The 20307-nt window shown below is 40.4% G+C and overlaps 1 protein-coding gene across 1 annotated transcript; it reads right to left on the reverse strand.

The window, feature by feature from the left end:
- Window positions 1-196: 196 nt before the first annotated feature.
- LOC117968156 (butyrophilin subfamily 2 member A1-like) lies at window positions 197-9268 on the reverse strand. The gene is made up of 11 exons (XM_059021638.1): window positions 8142-9268; window positions 6622-6696; window positions 5413-5757; window positions 4631-4915; window positions 3891-4010; window positions 2971-2997; window positions 2698-2733; window positions 2567-2593; window positions 2276-2302; window positions 1959-1985; window positions 197-1855 (listed from the first exon to the last, which is right to left on the reverse strand). Exons 1-11 carry the CDS (start codon window positions 8227-8229, stop codon window positions 828-830), a joined length of 2085 nt encoding a protein of 694 aa, XP_058877621.1. The 5' UTR covers window positions 8230-9268; the 3' UTR covers window positions 197-827.
- Window positions 9269-20307: the final 11039 nt, after the last annotated feature.

The raw sequence follows: 20307 nt of genomic DNA on the forward strand, positions 1-20307 counted from the left end.
CTTATTATGTATTAAGTGGGTCTGCATCCAGTTTATCGTCACACATATGAACTTTTTACATTCATATACAATGCAAGATACAAAAGACCATTTACTATACGGATACACGGAATTACTTATATTCAGCGATCATTTAAAACAAAAACATATCCTTGTATTTCGCATCTAATACACAGAAACATTATATACAGTTCCATATTATACACCAACATGACACTCCCCAGTCAGTAGATCACTAGAATTATTATTATTTATTTCTTAGCAGACACCCTTATCCAGGGCGACTTACAATTGTTACAATATATCACATTATTTTTGCATACAATTACATTATTTTTTTACACATTATTTTTACGTACAATTACCCATTTATACAGTCGAACTTTTACTGGAGCAATCTAAATAAAGTACCTTGCTCAAGGGTACAGCAGCAGTGTCCCTCACCTGGGACTGCACCCACGACCCTCCAGTTAAGAGCCCTAACCGCTACTCTGCATTCAAGATGACTGATTACTATGAACTTCTAATCAATCTAATCTATATTATACATAGCATTAGAATAATATACCACAGTTAGAAAAAGGAAACTCAATTAAAAGAAATAAGACCATCCGTATTGATGGCGACTGGCCAGCTTCGTTAACACAATGGTAATTGTTCTTAAAAATTCTGAGGAGTTTTCAAAATATAAATATTGTTCATTGTTACGAGGTCTTCTGAGCACACGATAAAGAGTGTTCCATCTTCTAGTCCCCACGTCCTTTGTGGCGACCAGCCATCGTTTGGACCATTAAAAAATTTAATTTTCATTCTAGTTAGGGGCTTGTTTAATTTTTTTTGTGCTTATCTTTCTTTTTCTCTCCTCTTTTCCTTTTTGCTTTCTTTTTTTCTTTTTCAATGTCACCCCTTTTTTCACTTTCTTCCTCTGGTAAGTCTTTCTCCTCGTCAGGTACATTTTCTTTCTCCTTATTCTCTTCTTTCCCCTTTTCTTTCTCCTTATTCTCTTCTTTCCCCTTTTCTATTTCCTCCTCTCTTTTTTCATTCACTTCTTTCTCCTCATTCTCTTTTTTTGCCTTTTCTGTTTCCTCCTCTCTTTTCTCATTCCCTTCTTTCTTCTTTTTCTCTTTTTTTTCTAACCATAACCCAGGCCAAAACCCAAACATCTTTTTGCTGTCTTGCCCTGGTAATCTTTTCTTGTCAGGTAGCAGAGGGTGGTCCTCTTTGCTGTATCGATCCTTGGTGTCTTCCTCTCCTGTTAGAGCTGCCCTTGCTGATGCATCATCTGCTTGACTCATGGGGGACGTTGACTTTTTTGTTTTTAAATGTGTAAAATGGTGTATATCTAGCCCTTCTTTGCAACTTGGTGTGGTTCCAGCCAATGGATAGACCTTCTCCTTGGTGTTTAACTCCATGTCAGTGAAAGTGTAGATGTGAGATCTGGTCTCCACATTGTAAAAGGAGAGCTGCCTTTCCTCATAATCCAGATACACCCCCAGAATCTGGGGCTTCAGACTCAGAGGGAGAATGGTGGGGGACTCAATAACATCGTTGGCATAAAACTTTTCATTTTCAAGTCTTAGTACCCAGAATCCCTGTTCTGGAAACAAAATCACTTGTCCGTTCCTTTTGGCAGACTCTGTAGCAGCTCCTACAATCCAGCCTGTCTTCTTTCCCACCTCTACCTCCCAGTAGTGTTTTGAGGTGAACCCCTCCCTGGACAGGACACAGAGCGGACGTTCAAACCTTCTTCCAGTGTCAGGGGGGTCCCGGTCCTCCTCTCCCAGTGCCATACTGGTTCCGTCGACGGACAGGATGAGACGTTTATTGGCTGTGTCTGCATCCAGAATCACATTCACTGTAGAGAAGGAAAGACCGCGTGATCAGTAAGCAGTTTTTATATTACAATGTAATGATTCAATATTGCAACACTGTACAATAAACTGTTTAAACCTGTGTACCTGCTGCTTCCTGGATCCATTTCCAAACTAGAATAAAAGAGAAAGAAATGAGGTAAAAAAAAAATCAAACAATGACTTTCTGGTTAATCATTTAATGTCTCAGATTACTATTCATATTTAGTAAGCAAGGGTTGTAGTCATTGAGCAATTATGTAGCTCATGCAGGATTGTTTAATTCACACAGGTACAGCAGTGCAATAAATATACCACTACTACTACTACTACTACTACTACTACTACTACTACTACTACTACTACTACTACTACTACTACTACTACTATAATAATAATAATAATAATAATAATAATAATAATACCTGAATTTGGGATAGTTTTTACAGCATCTGTTGGGGAAAATATATTTTTAGTGAAAAGCAGGTTTGGGTACACACACACACACACACACAGACACACACACACACACACACACACACAAACACACACTCTCTCTCTCTCTCTCTCTCACACACACAGACACACACACGCATATATACACACATACATTGTTTTGTTTGATTAGTGCATATTTATATATTTATATTTATTTGAGGACTTTCTGGATAATCCAATTGTCGTCAAAATACAATATAAGTGTCAAAATCACTTACTTAATTCCTGTTCAAGTCTTTCACATTCTGAAAAGTAAACACAGCATTGATATGACGTCGTGCATTCCGTGATCATTTTTAATGGTTCTGAAAATGCTAACAGTTGTTCAGAGGGAAAGGAAAATGCTTACTGATACTTGTGTCCTTTTCAGCCTTTTGTAAGTTTCCTACAATCAACAAAATACACAATACAATGATCACCGTCATCACAATCTAAATAAAACCCCCGAAATAAACAACCCGCTCGCAATATTTACGATTATTAAGTTGAAATATATTATTATTATCACAAGAAGTTAAGAATAAAATATATTTCGACAGTAATACAAGATTCATCAACACGGCAAACTCTGTAATGTCGGAGAGTCTTCATAGTACACGAAATAAATATAATTAAAACTTACCGAATTCCACACAGGTTTTGTCCCACTCTTAAAAACAAAGCAAAAGCACCTGCCATCAGTGTCATTGCCTTAAATTGAGATCGGACATCTCACAAATAAATATAAATGAACGTGGTTTACTTACAATACAATACAATACAGGTAGGTTTGGAGGTCAAGTGGTGAAAGAAAATGGCTTGATACCAGGAGATTAAAATCCTCTGTCAGTCACTGACTCACTGCGTGTGTGTGTGACTCTGAGCAAGCCAAACAAACGAGCTCCTATTGTAAATGTCTCTGCAGCAGCAGTTGCTGATGATGCAGAGTTCACCCTCCTTAGTCTCTGTAAGTCGCTTTGGATAGAAGCATCTGCTAAATGACTAATACAAAACACATTTCCATAATGCCTTTCATCACAAGTATCTCAATTATTATTATTATTTGTTTATTTAGCAGACACCTTTATCCAAGGCGACTTACAGAGACTAGGGTGTGTGAACGATGCATCAGCTGCAGAGTTACTTACAATTACATCTCACCCGAAAGACGGAGCACAAGGAGGTTAAGTGACTTGCTCAGGGTTACACAATGAGTCAGTGGATTTGCACCAGGGACCTCCTGGTTACAAGCCATTTTCTTTAACCACTGGACCACACAACCTCAATGCACTTCTCTCTCTCTCTCACACACTCTCACACACACACACACACACACACACACACACACACACACACACACACACACACACACACACACACACACACACACACTAAGTTTGCAAAAATAGAATTAAAAATGATAATGAAAAAAGACATTGAGAAAATGATCATTTAAAAAAGACAAAAAGGATGGAGCAGTTTACTCAGAGAGTGGAGTTTTTTTTTTAAAGACCTGAGTTTTTGATATCTGAGTTCTAACAAATAACACCTGCTTGTTTTCACCTCGTTTCCTTTTGAAGATGTACAGACAGGCGGCCATGATGCACACGAGGACTATTGCAGCAGAGATGACAAACACGGAGATATAAAGCCGTTCAGGATGAGTGATTTCAAAAAACTGCTCTGTGGAGAAAATCAAAGGACGTGGCATTACAGATACTGACCATTTCACTTCCTAAAAACATCTCAAATAGTGAATCTGATTCACTTAAAAAGTTACTACAGCTGTGGCTAAACGTTTTGCACCACCTAGAATTTTAGGATTGAGACCTAATTTTATAAAATAAACTATATGAACCTAATTTAGATATATTATTTAACACCATGTAATCAAATAAACTAAACATGATACTGCATTAAAAAAAAGTCTACCGGAAGCCATAATAGTAGGACAGTGTAGCCTATTTCATGTTAGATTTCAAAAAGTCATTTTTTTCAATTGTTGTCAGTTTTTCATTAAGTGTATAGAAAACCACAAAGCGCCGGAGTGGAATTCAATATGTTAACGTAACATTATTCCGCAGGTTTCATTCGTTCGACTTTATGAAGCAAACTTTGTTCATTCTCTATATATAGGGGGATGATGCAAAACGTTTGTCCAGAGTTGTGTGTGATGACTATGAGCCCAGCAGGGGTACACTTGTGTTCATGACTAAGAGAGCCATCTATGATCATTTGAAGCACCAGGCATGACTCGGGAGCCATAATCTGGGACTCCTGCTACAGAAAAGCACGTTACTCACCACTAATCTGCAGTCTTGACTTCATTTCTCTTCGCTGTTGTTTCTGGATGACGAGACAACTGACCACAACATTGTCGTTCTGTTTGACACTGAGTTGACTGCTGATGTTGTACAGACCATTCCCGTCTCTTTGAATGCTGGGTTGAGTCAGCGCTGTTACATTTCTACCTGCTCCATCGGTCCAATACATCTCGGGTGGAGGGTACCAGCCTAATGATACGCAGCTCAGCGTGATGATGCGTTTAAGATGTTTTTCTATATGGATCACAGGATCGCTGCCAAGGGCTGCAAATATATCAACATTTCAGTCTTAGCGAATGAAGCCAACAATATGTACTTTTATAAAGGGTTACCATGTTACTCCATGTACACTCGGACAGTTTTGGACAGTTCAGAATTTTCAACTCGTACCCCCCCAATGTATTATTATTATTATTATTATTATTATTATTATTATTATTATTATTATTATTATTATTATTATTATGGCTGTGTGGTCCAGTGGTTAAAGAAAAGGGCATGTAACCAGGAGGTCCCCGATTCAAATCCCACCTCAGCCACTGACTCATTGTGTGACCCTGAGCAAGTCACTTAACCTCCCTGTGCTCCGTCTTTCAGGTGAGACGTAATTGTAAGTGACTCTACTCTCAGGTACCTTTCACAGTAGGACTACACTTACCAGAATGCATTGGGGTGTGAGCTGAGAAGCCTGACCAGTGCCAGTGTACATGGAGTCATGGAGTCATATGGTAACCCTGTGCTAAAAATCATCTTTAACTAACCTTGAACTTGTAGTTCCATTTTTGGTTCCTCGTACCACTTTGAAGTCCCTGCATAGCACGTGTATTTGCCTTCATCAGAAACTCTGACCTTCCTCAGCACTAGAGACAAAACGCCATCCCCCAGCTGCTGGTCCAGAAGACTGGTGCGGCCCTGGTACTCTTTGTTCTGTTTTTCGGTCACCTCTTTGCCATCCTTGTATTCATAAATTGGGTCATTGAATCTCTCTCTGTACCACCTCACTTCCAAGTCTTCAGTTTTGATTTCGGTCGAAACTTGACAAGGGAGGACGCTGTCTTCACCTACTGTGCTGATTACTGGGCTTTTTGGGACGATAACGTTAAATGCTGAAAAGATAGAAATTCTGTTGAGTTTTCTTCAATAAGATATTGCATGTCAAGCGCCCATGTGAGTGTTGTGTTTTGTGTTAAACCAATGTACAGCAGTGGCCAATGGTTTTGCATCATCACCCTGTAGAATGAACTGATTTTACTTCATAAAGTCGAATGAAACCTGCTGAATAATGTGACGTTAACATACTGAATTACACACCAGCGCTTTGTAGTTTTCCCACATACTGCTAAATGTAAAAATGTGACATTTCGAAATCGAACATGAAATACTACTGTACTACTGCTAGTATAGGCTTTTTTTGCGATATCATTTTGTAGTTTCTTTGATTACACGATGTTAAATAAAATATCAAAATCATGTTCATATAGTTTTAAAAAAAATAATAAAAATAAAATAAAAATTAGTTTTTAATCGTTAAAAATTTAAGGTGATGCAAAAATTTTGGTCCAAGTTCCTTTGTGGTTACGATATCGCAAACCAGGCCATAAGAAGGGTCAGCTGCCTATGAGGTATTATTATTATTAGAATTATTTATTTCTTAGCAGACACCCTTATCCAGGGCAACTTACAATTGTTACAAGATATCACATTATTTTTACATTCAATTACATTATTTTTTACATACAATTCCCCATTTATACAGTTGGGTTTTTACTGGAGCAATCTAGGTAAAGTACCTTGCTCAAGGGTACAGCAGCAGTGTCCCCCAACCTGGGATTGAACCCACGACCCTCCGGTCAAGAGTCCAGAGCCCTAACCACTGCTCCACACTGCTGCCCTTATTATTATGGTTGTACTGCATTATTATATTATATTATTATATTAGAGCATTAGCTACAGCTGTATCCTACTCTTACCTGCTTCTGATTCCCCGATGCGTGAGGAAGTTAAGAGAATCATCACCATGCATTCTGTGCAGAAGGTCTTCATAGCTGTCAAAAAGACACAGCGTTAGTGTGCATTCGTGTTTCGTTCCTAAGCTTGCAACTACCAAAAAAATTTAAACAAAACTATCCTTATTATTATTTATTCATTAGTCATTTAGCAGACGCTTTTATCCAAAGGAACTTAGAGACTAGGGAGTGAACTCTGCATCATCAACAACTGCTGCTGCTGCTGCTGCAGAGTCACTTCCAATAGGAGCTCGTTTGTTTGATGTCTCGTCCGAAGGACGGAGCACAAGGAGGTTCAGTGACTTGCTCAGGGTCACACACACACACAGGGAGTCAGTGGCTGCTGCAGAGTCACTTCCAATTGGAGCTTGTTTGTTTGACGTCTCATCCTGAAGGACGGAGCCCAAGGAGGTTCAGTGACTTGCTCAGGGTCACACACACACAGTGAGTCAGTGGCTGAGCAGGGATTTGAACCTCCTGGTATCAAACCCTTTAACTACGATTCCCATATGACCCCATGTACTCTAGGACAGAGTGGGACAGTTCAGGCTTTTCAACTCACATTGCAGTGCATTCTGGTAAGTGTAGTCCTACTGTGAAAGGTACCTGAGACAGGTAAAACATACTAGAATGCATTAGGGGTGTGTGGGTTGAAAAGCCTGAACTGTCACAAACTGTCTTCGTATATTTAGATTCATACGGTAACCCTACCTTTAAACAATAATGTCTGCTTGTTTTAGTTCATGTGACTTTTTTTGGTTTCTGAACAATTAAAAAAAGGAAGAGTTATATTCTTTGATAAAGTCGTGTTCTATTACAACTACAGTAAAAAAAACAATCATTCACTTCCAGTAAAATACATTTTAAGGTCAAGTAAAATATATTTTAAGGTCACATGTTGTTTGAACCTGAAAGATAAAACTCAGCACTCTACAAATAAACCTTTACTCTGTCTAACTTTTTCAGAAACAGCCGCTTGAAACATGATTTCAGGAGACCAGCGGGAGACCTAGTTTGAGGTTTGCTGTATCAAACCCCAAATCTCCCTGCCTGGTGTGCTGTGCAGCGGCCTGAAACCGAGTCCCAAGCCACACAAAGTGGCTCCCTGTTCCCTCGTCTTAAGTTTATTTCACAGATTCAAGCTGGTCGATAAATGGTTAAGGCACACGATAATCTATATTGGATCCTAATCTCATAGATCATTGAGAAAATCTGAACATGAATATTATATTTTCATAGAAAACCTGTAATCAACGTACATATAAGATAATCACAAAATTTCACACGTCAAATTAAAATAAAAGTATTGAACAAAGAATGGACTTTCCAGCTAGTGTTTTGTGGTGTAATCGGTTATGATAACAGGTAAAAGCTATGGACGTTGTACGGTGTCCCTTCTCATTTCTTACTAACAAAACTTTGCATTGACACAATACAATTAAAAAAAAAACATTTAACTTGGAAAATTATAAAACAATTCTTACCTGCAGCTGAATGTGCTCCGAAAACAGAAGAGGTAAAAAATACTTTCACTCTGACTGTAGATAATAAAAACAACACCCTCTGGTACATTAATTAATCATTAACTGGTTTAATATAACGAGTGCTTTACAAGGAGTGTTTTAAAACAATAGGCCGTAGATAGAAACGTCATACATTCCCCTATAAGTTGTTTGTTTAAAACGGTTCCAATGAAATGACAAAGAGGACAAAAAAGAAATTCGGACTGTTTTGTCTCAGCAAAATATTGCCTGAATACACAACTGTCATCATCAATCAGACAACACTCAATTTTATTTTTTTATTGTATGGGTTTATTAACTGTTAACAAGGACTTTGCTCATTTTGAGTTCAGGCTGAGCTCCAGTTTTTTTTCTGATTTACAATACAGATAACAACACCTTCATCTGCTTTTTAAAATCACGCGCTATCAAAGGTGAAGCTAGTTACAGATCAAGGTTCGACTCACTGAAGTGGTTTATTATTATTATTATTTGTTTATTTAGCAGACGCCTTTATCCAAGGCGACTTACAGAAACTAGGGTGTGTGAACTATGCATCAGCTGCAGAGTCACTTACAACTACGTCTCACCCGAAAGACGGAGCACAAGGAGGTTAAGTGACTTGCTCAGGGTCACACAATGAGTCAGTGGCTGAGGTGAGATTTGAACCAGGGACCTCCTGGTTACAAGCCCTTTTCCTTAACCACTGGACCACACAGCCTCACGAAACTTATAAAGAAATTAAACTTCAGCTCACATTTCTCAGTCTTACCTGGTAACATATTCCACATTAACAGGTCTTTCAACTACAAGGAAACACGCACATTTCTGCCTATGATTAAAAAAAGAAACTACAGTATAATTGATCATACACATATATAGAGACTTATCCACACAATTCAATTATTCAATGAGAACCAATAAACAATGACGTATCGTTCCCTGCAGGGCCGGCCTTTGTCCTCTAAGGGGCGGTAGCTCGCTGACATTCGCTCTCGATATTCTGGGTGTAAAAGAGGAAGCTGGCTCGCTCGTGGGATCGCTGAAACTTCAGGTCTCCTGAGCAGCTGTTGTGAGGAAATCACTGCGCCGAGGGGAACGTAATTAATCGAAACTGAAGAGGAAATTGGGGGGGGGGGGGGGGGGGGGAATTGTTTATGTTATTTGATGAACTCAGTACCACAGTACAAATCACAGATTAATGATCTAGTCATCCGTTTTATTATTTCCACGTGTCACACGGTCGTGATTGGAAAGGATTTGAAACAGGTTTCTCCGAAGCGACCAGATCACCAAACAGGAGGCAAATCGTGCTACAGTCAGAGCGATAGTGGTGGGAGGAGAAGCCGTTAAGAAACGACACTGATGTAAAACGCAATGCAGTTTGGCAGTCTCTAACCTTCACTGAGCATCTGTTTGCATATTGGCTTGCCAGTCCATAGTGGGAAATAGTTGTGATTCTCAACCAGAGGATACAAACCAACCTTCTGTAATGCAGAGCTAATTAGCAGGTGGGCGTTGCATTGCTAAGTGTCATAAACACAGGCTGATTTAAAAACAACCCTGATAACCACTCGGTTTGGATTGTCAATGATTACCTCAGTGTTCTTGTACAGCTATGGAACCTGCGCAGGTTCGTTTTTCATTTGACGTTAAATTAAACCGAATAAAACTCACTAGATGCAGAAGATTGTTATAGAAACGTTCTCCAGCTTCACTTCGTACAGTCCGTGCTTCAGTGAAAACCATTTAAAAAATACTTTCACTTGAAATGACCTTTGGAAGGGTAATCAAACACTTTGTACCTTTTTTTATCAACCTGCTGTTAAGTTTGCCAATCAACTGAAAGAGGAAGGAGCGACATACAGCGGTGTGCAAATGTATCACAACACCGCCAGATGAGAATTTCAATCTCCGCTCAGTCAACAACAAGCGCTCGTCTGTGAAAATGTTAGACCGCTTTGTGCTTTAATCAGGCGTCTTAAACAGCTTCTAAAAAGCCTCCTGCGTTTGACCGCGTGTGGCTCCGTGTTCCTTTTGTCTCGCTGTTTGAAATGAACTGCAGGTGTGGCCTATTACAGTCATACCATTATACCGTCGTTTTACAGCACCTTTACAGTTATACACGACCAGATGTGGTGGTCTGGCTCCCTCTTGTGGCCGGAATGGTCTCTGCAGGGGCTCCACTGCGCGCTCTGAATTCTTCCACAGTTTAATACCCTGTGCGGTTTCATTTTTACACAAGGCACGTTGACAGCGCAGTCTGTAAAAACAAACTGCAGAGGTTTAGGTTGCTGCATCTGCAATTCATCCCCCAATTCAACTGAAATCTTCTGGCCAGAACATGACGTCGCTCTGTGAGCCCAAGTGCGTACAGAACGTTGATAATACAACTTACAGCAATAGGAGGTTATAGAGGACCACAGCTTTCATTGGCTGAATATTTAATCCTAATTAATTTGTTCCTGATCTTGGATATATATATATATATATATATATAATTAGCTCAAAGAGCCTCTCACACACATACACACACACACACACACACACAAAATGTATGCTTTTATAATCTTAGGAAAGTATGTCAACCAGAACGCATGCGCACTAACATTTTTGAATAAGGAAAGTTTTGCGATCATGCAAAATTGAATACATAATGTTTTTTTTTTGTTTGTTTGTTTTTTAAATCAGAACATACAATAATAAAGTTATAAACTCAGAACAACAACAACTAAAAAGCGGAAAAAAGAAAAAAAAAAGTACAAAATAATTTAGAAATTCGCAGCTCAAGAGCCGGGCTCCCGAAACGAAAAGGAAAAAGGTCCAATGTTATCAATGGGATTGAAAACATAACGTGATACAAATAAAACAAAAACAAACACAACAATGCTTACGGCTAAAAAAATACGGTTCTTGCCTCCTTCAGGCTGTGAGAGGAAACAGGAACGAATTCCTCCAGTTAACGAGGCGCGAGACTTACAAGTTCTGGGAAAAAAAGAACACCGACCTCAAATGAATTCTCAGAGCAGGTTCCAGAATATGGGCGGGTCGCTTTTATTGTAGCTTCATTATCGAGTATTACAATTCAATACAAGTACAGATTCATTGGGGGGAGGAGGAAGAGGAGGAGGAGGAGGGGGGGTTGAATTTTCACAGTCAAACAAACAGTGACGTATTCTATCATATACTGAACTCCTGACTTCTCAGGTCCTGGAAATGTTCATTAAACACGTATGCAGAGGTTACTGTATGTAGCATTACTGTCCTTTGAATACAGCAAGGAATAATAAACACAATTAAAATAAAAAAAAATAAACAAAAACACAGCCATTGCACGTCATTTATGGAATAAAGAAAACAGATGCGAGTAATTGAAAGCTTGGGCGTTTCAGAAGATTACAAACATTGCTGTTTGTAACATCTGAACCACCCCCTGACAGCTTCAGCGCGACCTCGTTCCGTTCTCCCTTGTCAAAGAAGGCGTGCCCGCCTTTGTTGTCGAACCACAGCAGTAATCACAGTGTTAAAACACACGGGCGACTGCAAAACAAGAACGTTTCTTTAACCGTATGGTATTACGTGAGGCATTGGGGGTCCTATTTTCAAAGCGTTCCCTGCACAAAATCATGTTACTGTTACAGAAATTATAGGCTGTGTGGTCCAGTGGTTAAAGAAAAGGGCTTGTAACCAGGAGGTCCAAATCCCACCTCAGCCACTGACTCACTCTGTGACCCTGAGCAAGTCACTTCACCTCCTTGTGCTCCGTCTTTCGGGTGAGACGTAGTTGTAAGTGACTCTGCAGCTGATGCATAGTTCACACACCCTAGTCTTTGTGAGTCGCCTTGGATAAAGGCGTCTGCTAAATAAACACATAATATATATATAAAGCCACATTTAACCCGTTTGAGAGAATTCGCAATATATAACTTCACTCGTTTGATTCAAGTTTTTTTTTAAAATAAAAACAGAGTGTTTGATCGCTTTCAAATGAACACCCATGACGCGCACACAGATGACGCGGGGATTAGTGTGAGGTCAATGACGTCTTGGATCCACTGAGAAGCGCATGATTTTATCACAGCTGGAGAGCGAAGTGCATTGACGTGTTAGAGTGACATCATAATCGAACACAGGGATCTCTAACAACGTCAACGTCACTGCACACGCAAGTGTGTGCATCTACCACAGTGTAATTAACGCTACAATTTATAGCGTCAGCAATATATCAGCATGAAATCGAGAGATTGAAACTATATGTATATAGAATTAATATACCACGATTAGGTATAAACTAGCAAAAATATCAACTATAAATATATATAAACGATACAGGTTATTTATTACAGCTATACCGTTGTCATCACATGGCTTAAACAAAATGTAGAACGGGATCATTTTTTTAAAAAAAAAACAGGCTGATAATTTCAAATCTCCTTGTAGGCTTTCCAGTTTGAAGACAACTCCCACCCAGTGCATTGTGGTCCGTTTGACCTGTCTCAGATCAGCCGATCTGTTTGAGATCAGTCATTTGAATGGGACGTTATCAAGCAAAAATCATCCCATCGGGATGGACCAGTAGGTACCTACTAGCCTACTAACCCCCAAATCTACCCCCCATACCCTTAAAACTATAGTCTACCCCTAAACCTAATCTCAGCCCCTAACCCTAACTGTTACTATTAAATATGTACTATTATTTCAACACCGCTTTTTAGCGCCCTCTAGCGGCTACTACATCCGGCGACCATTAAAGTGCTTGATCTGGACAGACTCTACCTGTTGTGGGAGGCTAGCAGGTACCTACTGGCCCATTCCTATGGGATGATAATGTCCCATTGAATCGACTGATCTGAATCGAATCGGGTGTACCTTTCACAGCAGGACTACACTTCCCAGAATCCACCGGGGTGTGAATTGAAAAGCCCGAGCTGTGCTGGTGTACATGGAGTCGTAACCTAACCGAAGAGCAATAGATGAAGATATCTCTCGTCCCTTGTACGACAGTGTACCGTGTTGCTTGAAATCTATGCAATACTTTTTCAGTTCCCAGAAGTGCCCTGTGTATTGTTTTACTATGTCGTTATAGATATAGCTGGCTGTAATCCTAACTTGTTGCATCATGTTCATAGTGTATTCTAGTAGTATTATTATTATTTGCACTGACTGTACACTTACACTGTATTTAAATACAAAGTATTGTAACCCTGTACTGTCCTATAACACATGTATGAGTCGCCTGGGATAAAGGCGTCTGCCAGATTAATAATAATAATAATAATAATAATAATAATAATAATAATAATAATAATAATAATATCGCTTGATAACAGTGAGTTCACAGATTCTCTTCAGGGGGATTCAATCAGACAGAGAGGGGATGAGAGTTGCCGGGGGGAGGGAGAGAGGGAGAGAGGGGGTCATGCTTCATTGTAATTGGGGTGTTTTTCTCTTCCATTCCTCATTTCTTCTTTTTCTGGAATCGTCGGAACTGGTTCTGGATGGCGAGGGCCGCTTTCTCTGTCTCCGGCGCTTTCAGATCGATATCCACCTCCTCTTCCTCCTCTGTCGGCTTACCGGAAGAGTTTTCCGCCTTTTCTGTTGACAATAAATAAATAAATAAATAAATAAATAAATAAATAAATAAATAAATGTATTTAACATCATGTAATCAAACAAACTACAAAGGGAGAACCGGAAGCCACAATAGTAGTACAGCAGTATTTCATGTTAGAATTCGAAATGTCGCATTTTTCGTCAAGTATACAAGCGGCGTGCAATTCAACGTGTTAACGTAACATTATTCAGCAGGTTTCATTCGACTTTACGAAGCAGAATTAGTTCATTCTATAGGGTGATGAAAAACCTTTCGCTATAGACAGTGAGAGAGAGAGAGAGAGAGAGAGAGAGAGAGAGAGAGAGAGAGAGAGAGAGAGAGAGAGAGAGAGAGAGAGGGAGAGAGAGAGAGAAATAAGATAAAGAAAAGATTCACTCTGACACTTTTACTAACAGTGTATAATTAAATGAGACCTAATGATACTTCTGTGAAGCAGAGCAGTAATTAACTTGACTAATGTGGGAAAGACAACCTGACATTGAAAGCTTATAGGAACAATAAATTAAAACGTATTTTTTAAAGGAAAGTGTTCGTTTATAAAAGACACTGCCAATCACACAGCAGACAGTGCCAGACCATAATACTACTACATCATGCTGCTGGGTTACTGTAGCTAACATTCTAGAATGCTGTGTTGTCATGTGAACTGAACCAGGTAATGTTACACTTCGTGTTTAAAAACAGAACGTTCTGTCATCCTTAAACTTGATCAGGTCGATAGCGTCATTAACATGAGTGAAGTCGAATGAAACCTGTTGAATAATGTTACGTTAACATGTTGAAATACACACCAGCGCTTTGTAGTTTTCCAGAAACGAAAAATGTAAACAACATGACATTTCAAAATCTAAACATGAAATACTACTGCACTACTAGGATGGCTTCCGGTATAGACTTTTTTGTGTGATGTCATATCTTGTAGTTTCTTTGACTACATGATGTTAAATAAAAAGAATTACATTCTGTTCATACAGTTTTTTTTAATGACGTCTCAGTCCTAAAATTATATAGTGGACTAAACTTTATTTTCCTCTCGGAGAGCCCCAACATCGCCCCCTGCTGTTGAAGGAGAAAAAGGGCAAATAATTGAGTCTACCTTTATTTCCATCCACAGGAGTTTCATTCCTGTTCGCATTGCCACTAGACTGGAGCTGCCAAAGACAGAGAGAGAGAGAGAAAAAGAAGCGATTATTAGTACAGCGGCGAGCGAGCGAGAGAAACACAGAATGGATCGAATACATATAATAGATACAGCAAAGTGAAAACTCTGGGAGCCGGTAAAAAAAAAATACAATAAAGGAGAACAGAAATGAATAGGAACAGGCAAGGGCAGCTCAAGGTTGCGAATGAAAAGATAATCACTGCAAACCCACACATTGGAAATGCTGGATCTAGCTGTCTGTTTGTTAAAGCGACAGTGTCCGCCGTTTCACACGTCACTGTTTCATGCATTCTCCCATTCGACACATCTACAGAGATGGCCAGGAGTTTAGCATCACCAAGACATTTTAGGATTGAGACACAATTTTTTTTTTTTTTTAAAAACTCTATGAACGTATTTTAGATACTTTATATAACATCTAAATGATGTCGCATAGAAGTCTACCGGATGCCAGAATGGTATTACAGGAGTATTTCATGTTGGATTTTGAAATGTCATATTTTTCTATGAAGTTGGACTCTATGAAGCTGAGGGAGTTCATTCTATATAGAGGGGGTGGAATTCAATATGTTAACAAGGGAACATTATTCAGCAGCTTTCATTGGACTCTATGAAGCTGAGCGAGTTCATTCTATATAGAGGGGGTGGAATTCAATATGTTAACAAGGGAACATTATTCAGCAGCTTTCATTGGACTCTATGAAGCTGAGGGAGTTCATTCTATATAGAGGCTGTGGAATTCAATATGTTAACAAGGAAACATTATTCAGCAGCTTTCACTGGACTCTGTGAAGCTGAGGGAGTTCATTCTATATAGAGGGGGTGGAATTCAATATGTTAACAAGGGAACATTATTCAGCAGCTTTCATTGGACTCTATGAAGCTGAGGGAGTTCATTCTATATAGAGGGGGTGGAATTCAATATGTTAACAAGGGAACATTATTCAGCAGCTTTCATTGGACTATATGAAGCTGAGGGAGTTCATTCTATATAGAGGGGGTGTAATTCAATATGTTAACAAGGGAACATTATTCAGCAGCTTTCATTGGACTCTATGAAGCTGAGCGAGTTCATTCTATATAGAGGGGGTGGAATTCAATATGTTAACAAGGGAACATTATTCAGCAGCTTTCATTGGACTCTATGAAGCTGAGGGAGTTCATTCTATATAGAGGGGGTGGAATTCAATATGTTAACAAGGGAACATTATTCAGCAGCTTTCATTGGACTCTATGAAGCTGAGGGAGTTCATTCTATATAGAGGGTGTGGAATTCAATATGTTAACAAGGGAACATTATTCAGCAGCTTTCATTGGACTCTATGAAGCTGAGGGAGTTCATTCTATATAGAGGGGGTGGAATTCAATATGTTAACAAGGGAACATTATTCAGCAGCTTTCAGTGGACTCTATGAAGCTGAGGGAGTTCATTCTATATAGAGGGGGTGGAATTCAATATGTTAACAAGGGAACATTATTCAGCAGCTTTCATTGGACTCTATGAAGCTGAGGGAGTTCATTCTATATAGAGGGGGTGTAATTCAATATGTTAACGAGGGAACGAGCTTTCAGTGGACTCTATTCTATAGGGGGCTGCAAAACTTTTTAACTTTTGGTCGCAGCTGTGGACTCTGACACAAGCCAGTTTTTTTCTGTTGATTTTCCACTCGTTTGTAACAGAAAAGCCCGCGGCTTTTAAAAACAAAACAAACAAAAAAAAAACGCTCCGGCTGCCTGATTTTCAGTTTCTGCTCCGATTCCTGTTCAAAGCAAAAAACGCTAACGGCAGTTATCCTGTGACCTTCACTACAGAACATGTTATAATGATCTGTAAAAAAAAAAAAAAAAAAAAAAAATTAAAACCTTGTTTTAACCATTTCTACTCTGCACACACGGGCAGCGTTGTTCTCATTTAACAGTGTGGAGTAGCGATTAGGGCTCTGGACTCTTGACCGGAGGGTCGTGGGTTCAATCCCAGGTGGGGGACACTGCTGCTGTACCCTTGAGCAAGGTACTTTACCTAGATTGCTCCAGTAAAAACCCAACTGTATAAATGGGGAATTGTATGGAAAAATAATGTGTTGTGACAATTGCAAGTCGCCCTGGATAAGGGCGTCTGCTAAGAAATAAATAATAATAATAATAATAATAATAATGAGACGAGATTAAAAAGGAGACGCACAATGGACAGTGTTAGCGAAAGATAACACTACACACACACGCACATAGTAAATATAGAAACTGCATAATAACATTATGATGATGTGCGAGCACACGTGTATTTACTAATTAACTGCTTTGCAAACACACATTAGAGACTCTTAATGGAAAGTGTTACTCGTATTATAGTTCCAAATGACTGCGGGACACGTCAGCGTTATTTGCATGCAATGCTAGTTTCAAGACCACTGAATTGGTAACTATGACTGCGAAACTCATGCGGTTTAACCCTCGGAGGCACAGCCAGCGTGTTCAGAATACAGTAATACTGCCGCTTCAGAGCTGGAGGGAGGGAGAGCGACCCCACAGGGCGCTGACACCATGCGCGCGCATTATTCAACGTGACAAGCAAAGCGAGAGGGAAGGGGGGGGGGGGAAGGAGGGAGGGGGGAAGAGACGCACAATTTCTCAGCAAGACAGATTGCGGCAGTTAAGAGCTATTGTCAAGGGCAACCGCTCCAGAGAGAGAGAGAGAGAGAGAGAGAGAGAATATAAGTGAGAGAGAGAATGTGTGAATGAGTGAGAGAGAGAATATGTGTGTGTGTGTGTGTGTGTGTGAGAGAGAGAGAGAGAGAGAGAGAGAGAGAGAGAAAAAGGGGGATCCACCTTATTGCTCTTATTGTATTACTTGTATTGTAACACTTGAAATGTATTTGCTTGCGATTGTAAGTCGCCCTGGATAAGGCTAAGAAATAAATAATAATAATAATAATAATAATAATAATAATAATAATAATAATAATAATAATAATAATAATTGATTCAACAGAAACCCGCATTATAAATCTTGACCATACCTCCCCGCCATCCCCCGCTCCTGCCCCCCAGCACTGGCAGAGCCACAGCGGCACAGACAGCCTGCCAGCCACGCTACACGGAGCTCGATCATCCTGCGGCTTTTTCTGATTTATTTTCTTTAGACCAGAATCACAGCTGGACTTCGTTCCTGGCAGCTGTTCCTTTCTCGTTTGGAACGCAAATCATCTGTCTATCCGTCTGTCTATAGTCCTGTGTGCAGCTATGGACAAAAGTCTTTCATCACCCAAGTAGAATTAACTAATTGCTCCATAAAGTCCAATGAAACATGAAATACTACTGTACTGCTATTATGGCATCCGGTGTAGACTTTAATGCGATATCATTTTGTAGTTTCTTTTGATCAAACAGACAGACGGGTTTCACATTGCAGCAATTCACTGTGCACGGATGGGAATCCTCGTGCAATCCCGGTTACCAGGGAAGCAGATCAATCACTCGAGGCCCGAGAAGGGGGAAGAGAGATGAACAAATGTGTGTTCTACTGAAGCTTGGATTGCCACCGTCTGTCGGGGTTTAAAAGAAGAATCGTTTTTAAATACAAATTTTTTTTAAAAAACTCGCATTGATCTCTCTCTCTCTCTCTCTCTCTCTCTCTCTCTCTCTCTCTCTCTCTCTCTCTCTCTCTCTCTCTCTCTCTCTCTCTCTCTCTCTCTCTCTCTCTCTCTCTCTCTCTCTCTCATTAGCGGCACCGCAGGATCCCGTAAATGCATCCTGCTTCGTGAAACGCATTCCGATTAGCAAACCCCAGCCTCCCTCCTTCTCCTCCCGCTTTTCCTCGAGTGTCTTACTGTAAAAATCAAACACCGGCTTCAAAACATTGAGAAGAGCTGCCAGCTACTTTTAAAAGCGTTCTGAAAGAAAGAAAGAAAGAAAGAAAGAAAGAAAAGAAAAGAAAGAAAGAAAGAAAGAAAGATGGACGGATCCTGCCCAACAGCAACAGCAGCAGCAGCACAATACTGTGGAATTAAAACGATTACAAACGAGGAATGCAATCTCCCTGCAACCGTGTGGCGCTGAAAGAGGGATTCTCTTCCCCCCTTTCAAATGCAAATCACTGCGGTTTTCTAGTGCTAAACCTTCAAGAGTGAGGGGGGGAAAGAGAGACGAGGGTTCTAAAAACATGCAGTGGTGGAATGGTCATTTCTCTACCCCACCACTAGAGGTGCCTTTTGAAAGCAGAACCTGGGTGGTTGAAACAGCTGCTGAACCTTCCACTAAGATAGCACAGCTCTGGCTAAAAAAAACAAACAAAGTTTTGCATCAACCTCTATATAGTAGAATGAAAACAGGTTCTGTTTTTCAATTCCCGACCCCAGTACGGTTTTCAACTCAATTCCCAAGTCCCATCCCATTCCAATCAGCGTCTCGTTTACAGTGGAGACCAACGGCTTCACTGTTTGTTAGTCAGTTGAGATTGGCTGTTGAACGATCGCAACCATTATCTTAAAAAGGAACTAGAACCGATTAAAAGGGACACACCTGAGCTTGTTACCTGTGCACACTGTGGCTAATCAAGCTGGTAGTAAAACCTGGACTGGGTGACACTGCTGTGCAATAGGAGTCTTACTTTCCATCCCGACTAACCAGACTCAAATTCAGGCAAGTGGTGCTGAAAAAAGAACCTCAATTTGCTTAAAGCACTCAGAATCCAGCAGCGAGACAATGCTCTACATTCCCTCGATTGCTTTAATGGCTGGTTCTTAAGATATAACTAAATATAGAAGCGTTACGAATGCATGGGCGCCTCCGCTTTGTCCACGACGCTCGGGGAGTCAGGGGAAGAGAGAAAGAGATGGAGTGGGGGAGGGGTGAGAGAGGAAGTAGAGGCGAGAGGGGGAGAGAAAGAGAGAGGGAGGGGGAGACAGAGAGAGAGGGGCAAAAGGGGCCAGAGAGAGAGAGAGACCAGAGAGGGAGAGAGGGAGAGATGGAGTGGGGGAGGGGGGAGAGGAAGCAGAGGCAAGAGGGAGAGAGAGGGAGGGGGCAGAGAGGGAGAGGGGGCAGAGAGAGAGAGGGAGGGGGTCAGAGAGAAGGGGTAGAGAGAGAGGGAGGGGAGTCAGAGAGAGGGGGCAGAGAGAGAGAGAGGGAGGGGAGTCAGAGAGAGGGGGTAGAGAGAGAGGGAGGGGGGTCAGAGAGAGGGGGTAGAGAGAGAGAGGGAGGAGAGTCAGAGAGAGGGGGCAGAGAGAGAGAGAGGGAGGGGGGTCAGAGAGAGAGAGAGGGGTCATACATGAACAAATCTATTAAATGCCTGCCGATAAATACTCCTTAATAGCAAAAATGAGTAGGAGTATCAGCATAGCCCTTCACACAAGGAAGTGACCTCAGTCCCCGAGTCC

Source organism: Acipenser ruthenus, unplaced genomic scaffold (assembly GCF_902713425.1).
Source record: "Acipenser ruthenus unplaced genomic scaffold, fAciRut3.2 maternal haplotype, whole genome shotgun sequence".
NCBI lineage: Eukaryota > Metazoa > Chordata > Actinopteri > Acipenseriformes > Acipenseridae > Acipenser > Acipenser ruthenus.

Coding starts and splice junctions, on each gene's coding strand:
- LOC117968156 (XM_059021638.1), bottom strand. CDS start 8,229: ATGTACCAGAGGGTGTTGTTTTTATTATCTACAGTCAGAGTGAAAGTA. Junction 4,916..5,412: donor AATGGAACTACAAGTTCAAG/GTTAGTTAAAGA, acceptor ATATATTTGCAG/CCCTTGGCAGCGATCCTGTG. Junction 2,594..2,697: donor TGAAAAGGACACAAGTATCA/GTAAGCATTTTC, acceptor TTTACTTTTCAG/AATGTGAAAGACTTGAACAG.